Source organism: Montipora capricornis, chromosome 10, assembly GCF_036669925.1.
Source record: "Montipora capricornis isolate CH-2021 chromosome 10, ASM3666992v2, whole genome shotgun sequence".
Taxonomy (NCBI): domain Eukaryota; kingdom Metazoa; phylum Cnidaria; class Anthozoa; order Scleractinia; family Acroporidae; genus Montipora; species Montipora capricornis.
In genome coordinates, this window is record NC_090892.1 from 35,173,870 (window position 1) to 35,189,183 (window position 15,314).

At 40.1% G+C, this 15,314-nt stretch overlaps 1 protein-coding gene across 1 annotated transcript in view; it reads left to right on the plus strand.

Annotated features, from left to right (window-relative positions):
* The window catches only part of LOC138019125 (nose resistant to fluoxetine protein 6-like), a 33,969-nt gene that overhangs the window by 15,827 nt on the left and 2,828 nt on the right, over nt 1-15,314 (plus strand). The window contains exons 7-13 of the mRNA XM_068865797.1: nt 2,430-2,523; nt 4,113-4,205; nt 5,280-5,463; nt 5,842-5,921; nt 7,608-7,730; nt 8,967-9,108; nt 13,504-13,714. Of these exons, the coding sequence (XP_068721898.1) occupies nt 2,430-2,523; nt 4,113-4,205; nt 5,280-5,463; nt 5,842-5,921; nt 7,608-7,730; nt 8,967-9,108; nt 13,504-13,714 (927 nt within the window). The remainder of the gene's footprint in view (nt 1-2,429; nt 2,524-4,112; nt 4,206-5,279; nt 5,464-5,841; nt 5,922-7,607; nt 7,731-8,966; nt 9,109-13,503; nt 13,715-15,314) is intronic.

Below are 15,314 nucleotides of genomic sequence, written 5' to 3' on the forward strand. Positions count from 1 at the left end.
TTGTGCTTAATGGGGCTATGCCACGTTATTTTAGCGTTATTTTAGCGTTATTTTAGGGTATTTAGGGGAAATCTCTAGTTAATCACGAGTTTAAAACTTGAAAATGGTAATGTGGAGTTCTTTTACGGAAGGAATTATCGTTACACCACAAACAAGATTTTCCGTAAACTTGTAAACATCGTGCTGACTTTTTTTCAAGTTTACCCAAATGCAATCCGTTTCAATCCTGTCCATTTGTTTTCCATCAATGCCTCTCTTCCGTTTTGCTGTGTTTCTTTTATGTTGTTCAACAGTTTTAAGTGGTTATTGCAATGTTTCATTTTGGAATTCCTTTATTGATAAAATTATCGTTTCATCACAAACAAGATTTGCCGTAAAGTTGAAAACATCGGGCCGACTTTTTTCAAGATTACCCAAATGCAATCCGTTTCAATCCTGTCCATTTGTTTTCCATCTGGCCATTCTTCTCGTCCCTTTTGCTGTATGTCTTTTATGTTGTTCAACAGTTTTAAGTGGTTATTGCAAGGTTTCATTCTATTTTTTGGGTATTTTGGATGTCATGAATGAATGACATAGCCCCTTTAAGCTCGATGTATATCCATGTGCAAGAAGTTTCAAGGTACGGTGTACTCCAACAACAAAACCGCACGCTTGTACCATGTTTAAAATCAATGTTGTTTCTATATGAAAAGAATGTATTTTTGTCCTTTGGTTGACAGGAAATGTCTAATTGAACGTCATAATATAGATAAGGGCCTGGACAAACGGGAAATGTTTGGCGTTTAAACAACATCAAATATTGTTTGGTGACCAAGCATGCTGAGTGGTCAGTGGTCAAACAAGTTTGATCTATCTCAGATCAAATTCAACAAGCAAAGAACTATGGGTTACAAATACGTAAAAAAACTCGTGGATACAAGCGGCTGAGCAATCGTGGTACGCATGTACGCGCCAAACATGTTTGGCCAAACGAACAAAACTTCGCCCATCAAACACGAGAACAAAGGAAATGTTTAGGTTGTTTGATTAAATGTTTGATGGCCTTCAAATTTTATCAAACACGACCAAACACAATCAAACACGATCAAACAGCACCAAACAAGGTTGCTAAACGGTAAAATGATTGGTCACCAAACAATGTTTGATGTTTTTTAAACGCCCCAATACCCAAGCAACATACGTTGTATCTTGGTTGAACGAGCTGGCCAAACACACGCAACATTTTCAACATTTTCAACGCAACATGTCAATGTTTATGTGCTCCAGGCCCCTTGGCTCGTAACCAGTGGATCTACCGCGCATGCCCCGAGTGCAACAATGTTTCGTGAACGTGGCCAAACTAGTACAACAACATGCAACATACAAAATGTTGCACGGGACTTTGTGGCCGAGTGGTGTAGCGTGCTCCTTTTCGCGCACAATGCTAGGGCACGGGTTCGAGTCACGGAGGTTAATTACCATACGAGTTTATGATTGTTCCCCCGAATCCCCGGTCTCTAGGGCTTAATTCAATTTCCGCGCCCGGGGAAATGATGCACATTTTTGACTACGAAGAAGAAAACCAAAAGCAAAAACTCTAATGGATTTTAGACGTGGTCTTTCTGTGGCATCCCACTTAATAACTGAGAGCATCTGGCACAAGGGACCAATTTTCCACTAAGGGCCGAATTACACGGTACGATTTTTGTCGAATGCAACAAGCTTACGACAGGCCCACGAAATGACTTACGATTGTCGTGTACGTCAGAAAAAAAATGTCGTTACATTTTAAAACATGTTTTAAAACGCTGTGACAAGTGTAAGACATGTCGTAGGCCTCTCGCAAGCTTGTCGCATGCGACAAAAATATTCTTAAAAACGAAGGATTTCTAACTTCTATTCCATGTATTCCTATTCCGGAATACGGTCAATCGAACGCACACTCAGTGTGCTTTTCAAAATGGTCATATTAATAATGCATTTTAGATAAGTGTCAAGTGTCTTAAATTTTAGTGCTAGGACACTAATTGATAACACTGCAGAAATTAAATCAGGTCAACTGATGTCAAACCATAGATTGGTTTTTGAAGGGATTAGAGAAAACTGAGTAGAGAACCAACAAACTCAACCCGCAGCCGACACCAAGTCTAGGAATCGAACCCGGGCTACGTATACATTGGTGGGAAGTATTAGTGCTCTCACCAAGTTACATCATTCTATGCCTTTCACTCTCACATGAAGTTTTAACACGCGAGTCTTCTATTCCAGTGATAATGGTTCTTCTTCTTTCTTTACTAGACTGTTTGATTGTCTTCAAAGAAAAAAAAATACTACTCTGATGGGCAGTTTACTTTCTAGGAACAGACGAAGTGTTTCTTGGAACATACTTATCTATGTTTTTACATTGTCTTAGTTAAATGGTACCGGTGATGGAATATTCTTATTTTCAGATGATGTGGCCATTGGAATCAACATTACCCACAGGTTTTCTTTTGAAGCTGTGAACAGTGCTTTCTTTTCTGTGGACAGTTTCTTTTTGTTGAGGTAAATTCGTTGTAGGTTGAGCATGCAAGTTTCCTTTGGGAGCTTCATATTTACTTTGTTTTGTATGACAGTGCAGTGGGCATGGTGAAAGGATATCACGCAGTGAGCTAATTTTTTCCATAATTTTTACGAAACATCATGAATGCCATAGTTAAGTGTCCGTAATTGAATTAATAGCAGCCCTGTTTGTGCCTCAAACATATTTTCCAAAAAGTAACTTCTATTCTTATGTAATTTTTTTCATTCATGTACTTCAGACTAAACAGCTCTATTTGGCACAGGTCCTTCAACAAGTCTGCCCTTTGCCATCACTGACTTCTGCACGATCAGGCTTTTGCCAGTAGGCGTATTGTCATGTTGCAATCAGCCGAAGTAGTTAATTTGGTTTTGCTTTTGTTAACAAATACAGTAAGATATACACCCAGGCATGTATGTGGTATGAACCCATACTGCAGCGTGGCATACTTTTTTTTTCTTTCCATGTGCTCTTCTTCTGAATGGCCGCTCCGATTCACTGTGTGCGAGTGATCCCTTGCTGTGCTCTTCGAGCCCCAAGGCGAGCCACTTAACAGCTTTGGTTGCTCTAGATTAAAAATCCCCGAAAGCTTAAAGTGCCTCTAACCCCAAAATATTTTTTCGCTCAAATGAATCTTTGTATCTGTTCGAAACGCATTGCGGCCATTTTTCATTTTTCTAAAAAATCCTGCCATTTTATAGGCTTCGTAAGTTGCGAAAATCGAAGCATCTTTTGTTCACGACCGAGTCAGAAGGAGAGTGGGTCTATTCCTGATATGACGACACAAACTGATTTACATTACATTAACTCTTTGTAAAGATGCATGTAAAGTAGATTGTGACGTCAAATCAGGAATAGACCCACTCCCCATCTGACTCGGTCGTGAACAAAAGATGCTTGGATTTTCGCAACTTTCAAAGCCCATAAAATGGCAGGATTTGTTAGAAAAAGGAAAAAATGGCCACAATGCGTCTCGAACTGGTGCAAAGATTCATTTCAGCGAAAAGAATATTTTGAGGTTAGGGGCACTTTAAGTTATTTCGTTCTTTATAAGTTTGCCAAAGCAACAGTTTTCTATTTGCGAGTTGCTGTTTGCCTCTATTTCATAACGAAACCAATAAAAGGAAGGTGAAATTGATTCAGTTGCAGTAACTCAGTTTTACACCATGACTCACTTGGAACTAAACTGAGACAACAAGGTGTTTCAGAATCACTTTACAGAGACAAAGCGAATTGCAATAATTCTTGTACTTTTTACATAATGTAGTGCTAATTAAAAGCTACTTGAACTTTATTTGAGGTGCTAAAATTAGTATGTCTTTTATAATACGAGGCCAAGGTAACTACTTGGCCAAATTGCACAAGAAAAATCGTGCGATTACTTATGAATCAAAGACATGGAAAGTTTTTACTTTAGCTTTATTCCACTAATTTCAATTATCTGCACTAATTTCTATGAAACATTTGTTAATCTTTGTACTGAAGTGAACTTGAAATTACAGCCTTCAGAAGGTTTTGAGAAGTTTACTGGCTAGTGCGTTTTTACATTGCAGCGTATCCCTTTCTTTTTCAGTGGCTTGCTGGTGGGGTATATTGCCTTTCGTCGCATGGAAAAGAATGATGGAAAACTTCCTCTGTTTCAGTTCTACTTTCATCGATTTTGGAGGTCCGTTAGATGCTTTGTTGTTGTTGTTTTTTTTTTCTTTTTTTTTTTTCTTTTTTTTTTTTTTACATTTTAACTGGTAAATGATACTTGCTTTGTTTTAAACCAAGAAACGGGGGCTATCGGTCAAATTTTAGGGAACCCTTGTGGTTTGGGTGGAAAATCGTACATAACCACCTCGAGACTAGTTGAAAATATGCTTGCGGAAGTATGGAGATTTTGCTGGGGGATGGATCCCAAGACATTGAAAGGAATAGTATGTGTCCCGAAGGGGGAAGTGGACGGATCGATTCAGTGTGAAAACCACCAGGGTAACTTGGCAAAATGTGCCGAAAGAACTAAAACTTGTTCAGGTCGGAAAATGAAAGCACCGCGTACCCCGTATGCATGGAGCCAAAAGCAATGAGGTGAATGTAATACAGAGGTGGTGGTTGCTCTACAGATTTCATTTTAACTAAGGAGTAAAATAGTTAGTTATTGAAAAGTTGGTTTATCCAGCAAAAAAATTCCACTGGTTGAGCCTTTTGTACCAACGAACCCTCATTTACGGTAGCAGTTTTTATGGAGCTGCATATATGTGGAAAGGAGCAAGTTAAAATGAACCGAGAACATAAATCATTTCCTGTGAACAAATTTACTCTGTATTAGTTTCTTCGCTCAGCATAAGCACTTACTGACCAGAGTCAATCGTCTTGACCACTGGACTTTTTTGCGTGGAACACGCCTTTCCTATAATCTGATTACTTTCACTTCAATGATCTTTCTATCTTGTAATAGTGGGAAAGCGGTATTCCAAAATCGGTGATTCATTCGTAGGACAATTCCTTCAAAAGGCACGGTTGCCATTATAAATATATGTTATGCTATTGTAAATGCTATAATCATGAAAATTACAATTTCCTCGATTGTGATTGGTTTAAAAAACTCCTATTTTCCACTAATTCCCTTTCCAATTGATATGAGACAATCAGTTATCGGACAGTTCGATTCAGGAGTCAATGGGGTCACCCAGTGCATTGTTACGGACCCCACGGCCATGTTTATCTGCTGTTGACCACTGTGTCGTCTTCTTTGCAGGTTAACACCAAGTTACATGTTTACGATTTTGTTTTTCACCAATTTGTTCCCTCACCTCGGCGATGGACCTTTCTGGTATGGCTCTCAAGTGTTCAGTCCTGAGGCTCACAACCCGTGCGTTGACAAATGGTGGACAAACTTGCTTTATATAAATAATTTCTATCCAAAGAGCTTGATGTTTGAGGTGAGGATAAAGGTATTTGGGAGATTTAGCATGTACGTAAAACTGCAAGTGGGAACCTGCTTGTCACTGAGCAAAAAAAAGATTATTATTCTGTCTCACTGAGAAGTTGCTCCATATCTGGAGCTAAGAGGCAGAGAAAAAATGACCTTATGTCAAACATATACCGACGTTTGCCGTCAACGCGATGTCAAATTTGGCAAACGTTTGAGGACTTCTCGCCCTGCTTTGTACTGGCTAAATCGCCATGACATTGCCTATTCGGAAATTGTTTACGAACACACAATTAAATTAATTGAACGGAAAGCGTTCATTGATTGTTTAGGGATTGTGAGTGCTTTGCACTTAAGATTTAATGGTCATTTTGATGTGATTTTGCAGTGTCTCGGCTGGTCGTGGTATCTGGCTAATGACATGCAGTTCTATGTCATAAGTCCTTTGGTTCTCTTCCTTGTCTACAGGTAAGAACTAATCTACACGGTAGCTCGCATGATTTAATGGGCAATGTTTATCGCCAATTAAAGGCTCTCCAGGAGGGTGCCATTATTTCCAGTAGTGTAGCAGCTCTGGTAACCTTCTGTTGTTTGGTATTGTAAGCAGCTTCTATTGTTTTCAAATCTAAGTCATTGTTTCGATTGTTTAGTCTTCTGTTTTTTGCTAGGGTAGCGAGCCAATCACATTATACGTTACTAGAGCTGATACATCACCCATTATTTCCGGTGAATTCCGAGTCTACACCCCCAGAGGCATCTTGTTAGTTGTCATGAAAGCCAACGCAAATGTTAGCAATGTATCCGGACCATTAAAATAAACACTGGATTCCTTCAGTTGTATTAAAGTTGTGTATTCGTCGGCTGTGTCTGGTAAAAACCGTCTGCGGGAGGATATTGTCATTGGGCGAGCAATCGGTTTAGTTCGCATACCCGCTATCTGCAAAGTAACACGAAGTGGATAGCCCGGGAAAAGTCATTTCGATCGGGAAAATAAAAAATGTTTCCTTGTGGGACTGTTTTCAAGTTGGCGAATGTTTCGGAACAAGAGATCAAGAGACGTACTGTATATAAATAGTATATAAATAGTATATATATATATATATATATATATACATATATATCCCTGAAGAAAAAGAAACCCAAACCGGGAAGAAAATACGGAAATAGTTTTGTTAGGGATAAGTCATCAAAGTTTTTGACAACCCGTACAATTCTTGTTCTCGTGAATTAAAGCTTTACGCCGGTCCAGTAAACCCATTCCAGAGTGTATTTTTAATCAAGAGAAATTCTCAACTCGTAGCAATGCAATGTAATTTGCAAGTGTTTTGTGTCCGGTACGAAAGCAAAAACAGAGACCCTCTAAAGTCATTTCGCTTTGAACGATCTGCGCCGGCAAGATTTTTGACTTGCTTTTAAAAACATCATGATTGAAATGAAATGTAGTTGTTATGAAATCGAAGAAATGCTTGTTTTTTGTTTTTCCTAAGAAAGTTAGACTTGTCCTTCCCATTTTCGGAATCAGATAAGTCATCATGCGTTTCACTCGTCGTAGAATAGCGGAAGTATCTTTGCTTTTGTCTTCAAAAGTAATGGGCACTCAGCTAAGTACTCACGGTTTCAGTACTTGCTTGATAACTGTGACTGATTAGCAAGCAATTAGCTAAAATCGTATAGGTTTCATTGAGCTTAGGAAAACAGCAAACGTCATCCTTTTTGCCAAATTCAGCGACTGGGAACTGGAAACCAAATGATTCGAAACGTAAAAGTAATTACTTAATTGGAATAAAACAGCAAATAGAATAGCAGGTAGGGATGGACAAAGTTGAAGAAGATTAAAAGTGGATTACATGCAATTGGGGATTGAGTTTGAAAACGATTCAGCCCGACAGTTTTCAAAGTTTATGTCTGTCGTTTGTTACTTAACACTTTTTTTGGTCATGAAGCTTGATTTGAGATGTTGAAAAGAAATTTCTGGGTTGACGTTAAGTTGCATGGCGAGCAGGCGTGAGCAATTAGTAAAACTACACAAAACGAACAGCCCTGCCGTGACAAAGTCCTTTTAATCCCACTATTGACTCGTAGAAAACTTGAACTTGTGTTCTCATTTCATTTAAATATTGATTGTTCAGTTGACTTTAATTTCTGAAACATTAGGTTCCACTGGAAAGGCGTTAGCGTGGGTGTAGGCGGGCTACTCACACTCTCTCTTGCAATCACTGCTGTGATTATTGGAGTTTACAATTTAAATGTTCTTGAAGCAGGAGATATTGAAGTTGGGTAAGTCATGCACGTTTCTAAAGTAGAAGAAGACGCTGTCTGCCACTTAAAGTAATCTAACGTAGGTTATCACCAAAATGGCTGGCTTAATTGTTTAATTAAAAAATGTGAAGTCTTTTTTTGTTTCCTCTCAGTTGAAAGATTTTTTTTTCAAATTGCGTAAAGACGGAGGAATTTAGTGTTTTAGCGGTGACGCAAATTTCTGTTTCGAAACGGTAGTTGCCATTTGGACAACACTTAAAACAATTTTCACTATTAAGTTAGTCATTTGCAAGTGAGGAAAGAATACTTAATCTAGAACTAGAATAGCAGCGTATGTCACTTAGAATTTTGAATGAACAAATTAGAAAAAAACGTATAAACTTAAAAGAAAACTTTTAAAAAAAAATTGAAAAAGTTAACCAAGCAATATCGAACTCAGATCCTCGGCTGAAGATCAAACGCACTTAAGCGAATAAAAAGGCTTGGTTACTAAGAATGGCATCGACCGTTTACGAAACGGAAATTAGCCGCGGCGACGTTTTTCATACATTTTACTGAAAAAGTGGAATAGAAAATATCACGGCATTCGTCAAATAAGGACATTGCTAAAATTTCAGTTTTTGTAGTCGAGGTTCCACAGTGAAAAAGGCATCGATCAGTGAGAATGGCATTGAACGATTACGAAAGGTGAAAAAGTGTTGCCCGTTAAACTCAGAAACAGAATGAGTTCTTAAACAAGTTAAGGTTACGGTAGACCTTCACGAGTGTCCTTTGCGTAATTTTTTCAGCGCGCTTTCTTAGGCGCAACCGCCATAAACTATACATGCATTGAAAGTTATGAAATGCACTTTCCGGGTAATTAATTTTCTTTTTCACTTTATCTAATCGAAAGACGAGCAAGGCCCAAGAACCTTGAGCGACCATGCAATGTCTCTCTGATCGAATTTATCGAGTATCGAATTTTAATGAAAAGGGCTCCCTTCTGGATAATGTAATTCACAAGGCGTTTATCCTCAAAACCGTATGAAGCTTTTTTGATATTCCGATTGGTTGCTCAGAGAGTTCAATTTTAAAAAACGGGAATTGCTCACACGGTATTTCAGCTTGGTATCTTGGGAGTCCTCGGGCAAAATTTCAAGACAATCCATTGAATTTCATACCCTATCACTTATTATGCGTACATTACCAAGAACTAACGATTTGCAGCGGTTTCAGTGTGTTAACTCACTAACAATTTATCTGTCTTTGGTTTAGGTTTCAAAAACAACAACCCGGCGATAACTATTCCGATCTGGTGTATATCAAGCCCTATTGCCGTATTAGCCCCTACCTTGTGGGTATTGCGCTCGGCTATCTGATCTTCATTGAAATGACCGCACCCCACAAAAGTCCACTGGTACGTAAACAAACGTCTACAGTAAAGTTGGAAAAAACACTTCTTTCCTAACAATTTGTTAAGGTAAATTTCGCTGACATTCGCATCAAACGACGACCAAACAAAGAGAAGTGCCAATTTGGCATTATTGTCCTTTCACTTAGCCAATCAAAGTGCTAGTTATATCGGCGACAAGCACTAGTCATGATAACGAGAACGAGAACGATAATAATAATTATAATAAATTTTTGACTTTCTCTGAACAGAACAACCAGCGAAACTCTGCAGGCGTAATCACTGCTTAAGCTCTGCTCCGTACCTAGGGTTCAGAGAGTAAGCGTCTTCTGGGAGATTCGGGTGGTCCCAATGACTTCGGAGGCCTGCAGACACCACACTTAGTTAACCACCAGTGGCACAATTACCGTAGACACCTCGATTTCCATTTCGAGAGGAGTATAGTTGACGATTTTCTCGTCCTCTTCAGTCACCACGTTTTTATCCCAAGGCACCGAGAAACCCCTGGGCCGCTCGATCCACCACGATAAAGTCTGGAAGATTTTGTTCTATCTTCTGTGTGGTCTCGACGCTCCTATCCCACCAGATCTCCATATTGCCATCCTCTGACACCCCCACCTCCTCATGCGGAACCTTCTTATTCCACACATCAGCACTCTTAGCACATCAGCACACCATACTTCTAACAAAGCTCCAAGTACACCCTCAACCCCATCTGATCATGCCTCTTCCGATATTCCCTCCGCCAAACCAGTACAACCACTCGCCAAATGCCCAACCGACTTCTTCTTCCTCCTGCTTCACACAATCACACACTGATCAATTCCCTTACAACTCCTTTCTCTTCATGTACAACCTCACTAAACTCTCCTTCTCCTAGAACGCCCCAAACATCATCGACGTTTCCTCGTCTTCGCATGCATCACCCTCAGTTCCCCATCACGCCAATGTAAAAGCCCTGTCACCCTAATCAAATTTCTACGGTACAAATTCAACCTCACCACCAGGTTCACAGTCCTCAAATATACCCCTGCTTGACCTTCTCGTTCATCTCCTTCTGCATAATATCCTTACCTTCCACCAAGTACGTATATCCATTCTCGTCAACCTCACACATCACCTGACCATGCGAACATAAAATTCATATCTTCGCGCCACCTTGTTATCCTCCTTATAGACGATACTTCTTGATTTTAAGACATATTCAGCCACTCCCCTTTTATATTAAGTCTAGTTGTAGGATTTTCAATGAGTATTTCGATAGGTGTCAGGTTTAACATGGAATAGCTTTTATAGTCTAGTTACAACATTTTTATAGCGGCCTTCTTGCGCTTTTATGCAGTGGAAATTGTAGCTAGAGGGTTTATAGATTTATCAATGGTTGGTTATGTGTTACAGGCGCTTACAAATGCCACTGTGATGAAAAAAATCACTCCGTTTTTTTCTCACTGGCAATTTTTTTAACTTTGATTTTTACCCAAAGGCAATTTACTTTGAGTGTAACTTGGATTTCACGCCGGTCTGCCATTACTCACGTGCAAAACTGACCGAGTGGACCTCAGAGGGTTGAATCTAAAGAAAGTGGTGTCATTTACTCACTAGCTAAAAATTTCAGCATGTCAGTGCAGTTTATTATATATGCAAAACACGAGTTTCTATTAAGGCAGAGAAGCCAAATCTTGCCCTAAATCTCAAACGGGACTTCCGGTTATCAGACCACCAACTATTGGAAGTATACACTTGATCTCATAAAGTAGTATTTGAACCGGCTTAACTTAAGGCATTTCAATACAAGGTGCTAACTTTATTTTCAGGGAACTCAGGAAACACGTGCTCGATTATTCAAAGATCCAACTCGCAGTAAAATTACACAAGGAGTGTTGCTAAGGATACCACGCTCCCCCACTAAGTGTAACATCAATAAAACAGAATATCAAGACTGATAAACAATTAAGTTCAGTCTGCAATGTCTTCAACCACTAGTAACTAAGAACAAAGTCACTCAAATATTGAGGACGGCGTCGAATTCGGACTGGGTAACCCCTCTCACTTGGCTAGCATCCGGGCCTTTGGGGATATCTGTAACCACGAGCACAGCGGGTGTCTTAGTTTCTTGATCGTTTGCGTCATTTTCGTCAGTGCGAATAACCGTCTTGGCCCTATCAGATTCAGGTAAGGGGGTTTCTGGCAGTTCTGCAGGAGCTTCAGTCAACATTTGGGGGTCGCTTTCTCTCCGGATCAGATTGTCTTGATGTCATCTCCACTTCCGACCATCTTCTAGTTCAACTTCAAATCAAATGGGCTCGTTTGACTGTTGCACTATACCAGGCATCCACTTCGGATCTTGACTGAAGTTTCTAGCATACACCTCGTTTCCTTCCTTCACGATGCGCTTCACATCCAAGTCATGCTTCTCTTTCTGAACACACTAGCGGGCACGCACTTTTCTGCCCACTTCAGGATATACTAAGTCCAATCTTGACCTCGGTTTCCTTCCCAACGAGAGTTCAGCAGGCGAAACTGTTTGAGGGGTGACACGGAATCGACTCAGAACTCTGTGCTCCAGGCTTATATTCAATAGTATATTTGTATGCAGCGAGAGTTAACGCCCAACGTTGAATTCTAGCCACAGCCATGGTAGGAATGGGTTTCTTCTCATTGAACAATGATTCTAAGGGCTTGTGGTCCGTCGTCAAAGTGAAGGGTCGACCAAAGAGGTATTGATGGAATTTCTTAACTCCAAACACTATGGATAGAGCCTCCCTCTCCAAATTTGTGTAGTTTCTCTCAGCCTGTGTCAGTGTTAGAGAAGCAAAACAAATAGGATGTTCAGAACCATCCTCCATCTTGTTTGAGAGCGCTGCTCCCAAACCGTTTTGAGATGCATCACAGGCTAATGTCAGTTCCTTTTGGTCGTCGAAATGTATCAATAGTTTCGATGACTTCTGGACAACTTTGATTCTTCAAACGCTTGTTCTTCTTTTCGGCCCCAATTCCAGAGGATGTTCTTCTGCAGCAACCGATCAAGTGCATAGGAGCCAGTAGACTCGACAGATTAGGCAGGAACTTCTGGTAGTAGTTAATCAACCCCAGATAGGATTTCAGTTCCGACTCGTTGGTTGGAGAGGGTGCATTGGTGATTGCCTCAACTTTATCATCCATGGGCTGTATTCCTTCCTTGCTAACCTTGTGACCCAGATACGTCACTTGAGGCTGCATAAACACACACTTCTCTTAAAACGCAATCCAGCTTCTGCAAAACGCTTCAGAACTTCTTCTAAGTTGCTTAAATGGTCACCTGTTTTAACTAGTACAGTTGGTTGTAACATTCGGACTTGTTAGATTTCGTAATTAATGTAATTAATGTTCTATGTATGAAGTTCGCATGTATGTGTATGTTAAAATAAAGTGAAATTAACAAATGCCTCGTGAGTCCACAACATTTTCACCACTGTGGTGACGAATATCGTTGTCGATAAGAGTACAGACAACGCTGAACCACTTTCGATTTGTTTTTTACCACAATATTTAACGCCAAAGAAAGTGTTTATTTCAGGGCGTTACCAAAATCATGACACGAAGAAAGAGCAAGCGTTGTCTATAACTTTCTCGCAATATGATTGGTTTATTTTCCAAAATGAGCGTTCCCGATTGGCTATTGCATTGCGTGACAAATTGACTCGAGCATGACGCGAGCAGCGTTGTCTAGACTCTTATCGACAACGGCAAATTTGCCAATCAGGGACCGGTTGCTCGAAGCCTGGTTTAGTGCTAACCGTTGGTTAAGTGGTATCAAAACCTATAGGTTTCTATGGGATTTAGCGCTGGTTAGTGTAAACCGCAAACCGCTGGTTAGCGCAAACCGTGCCTCCAGCAACCCGGGCCAGATTGCGAGATTACAAACAATTGCAAAAAAGAAAAAAACGAATTTAAAAGTCTGAAAGCCCGAAACTCCCGTGCTACATATTAATTCAGTCGCATACACAAGCATTGCATTCATCATGATGTCACTTTCGCTTCGATCCAGCTCTCTCAAGATTTTAAAGTTAGTAATGGCGGATTATTAAATACGAAAATTCCAGTTAAAATAAACGGGTGTGTTTTTGAAATCAAAGCTTAAAACTTGTGTCACGTGGTCGTAGTAGCACCTTAAAGTGCTGTATTAGGATTAAGAGGTATTTTTAAGTTTCAAAATGCCTTATTAATAATGATGATCTTACCACTGCCACTGACACTGCTACTTCTCATAATGATGATGATGATGATAATAATAATGATAATCTTAGACAATACATGACCTCGAACAGAATTGTTGAATTAATAAACGATGCAATATTTATCTAAATATTTTCTCACTGTAATCAGAATGAATGATGATATCGGTCAGTCCATCTATTTCAGAATAAGGTACCAAGACAGACAGTGACGGTGATTGGCTGGTGTTTGGCCACTATTCTTGGACTCACCATTGTGTATGGCATTTACGGTGCTACCAAACATGGAGGCAAACCGTTCAATAAAACTGAGAACATTTTGTATGGTACCTTCAGTCGCTTTACATGGGGTTTGTCTCTTGCTTGGGTCATTTATGCCTGCAATAGGGGATATGGAAGTAAGTTTAAAATGAAATGTTTCATTAACAGGATTTCAAGTTGGCGAAGGAAGTTAGGCCCGGTTCAGGCGCGTACTTCACATGAGCCGAATCGAATTCGAATTTAGACCGACCCAAATTAATTAATCCCGGTTGAATTGATGCAGACGCCGAACTTCATTGCGCCGAAATTAATTCACAGAAGCATACTATGACTGAACAAAATGCAAAGTTGTAATAATTTCTGCATTTGATTTGGCTCATGGGAAGTAGGGCGTCTGGATCAAAGCCGCTCCACAGCCGTAATACGCGGCTAAGGCAGGCAGGAAAAATTGCTTGGCCGATCCGGATTAGACCGGTCGTTCTGAATTCATTCAGGCCCGGGCCAAACGTCGGACTTCGCATGAGACGAACTAAATGCTGGTTTGGGTCAATCCAAATTAATTTGGGTCGACCTAAATTTAAAATGTTGGGTCAAACGTCCAACTTAACGTCGAACCAATGCAAAAGCGAATCTCTCAGTCAGCGGGATTCCAGCAAAATGGCGCAAATTAATACCCGAAAGAAGTGTTTACATGCTTTGTAGTTCTAGAAAACGACGTTCCATACTGCCGAAAATGCTGATCTTGTGACAAATTCGGTGGAATGCTCATTCCTCAGGGACAACCCCGCTATTCCTATCACGAAAAAAATTCAACTAATGTTCGTTGGATTTTTGGAAATCATGAGGCACACGCATTTCGTGTTTACGAAAACACACAACACAGATCTTCGCCGTCATTTACCGGCGTTGAATTCAACCTTGCTCGCTAACTCGTGATGTTTATAATAGACTGGCAAAAAAAAAACACACACACATTCTGACAACCCATGCTCTGTAAAAAATATTTTGATGTCGAGGCCAAAATATACATTATCATACAAAGTTATAATTTATGAATTATGTTCCACTCACGAAAAGTCGGAAGTTTGCCCCAGACTCGATCTTTACACGTTCTATCCGTCTGAGGCGGACGGATAGAACGTGTGAGTCGATCCAAATACAGTTCGTCGAACTTAATTGAGTCAAACATGGAAAATTCGACGTTTGACCTGGGCCTCAGACGTCGTACTTCACGTGAACTTAATTCGATGAAGTAGATTCGGCTCATGTGAAGTACAGCGTCTGAACCGGGCCTTACACTCCTATTGGGTATAAAGATGTCAAGAGTTTGATTTCCATTTCCTCGACAAGGCGATTTAAGATCTCAGACACTATAGTCCAAAATTCTAATATGGAACCTGCGCAGAGGCGACATCATTAATCGGGTGAAACGTGTCCTTCGTAAGTGGCACTAGGAGTCTTTGTATTAGCATTAAAGCAATGTTCCCTCGATTTGTGGGATTTGTACGATTTGTAAGAGGAAAGCACTAGATAACATCGACCTAAACTTGGTGAGCCATCGATATGTCAGCGGAGTCTTGACAGATGATCCCTTCGTTTTCGCTCGCTCCTCGCTCTCTCGCTTCTAATCGATCACGGCGAGGATTATTTCAGTCATAGAACGGTCAGTAGACCTTTCCGGTTTATATTACTAACAAGCTGTTCAATACGTAATGGATTTTAGCAGTATTTTATAAC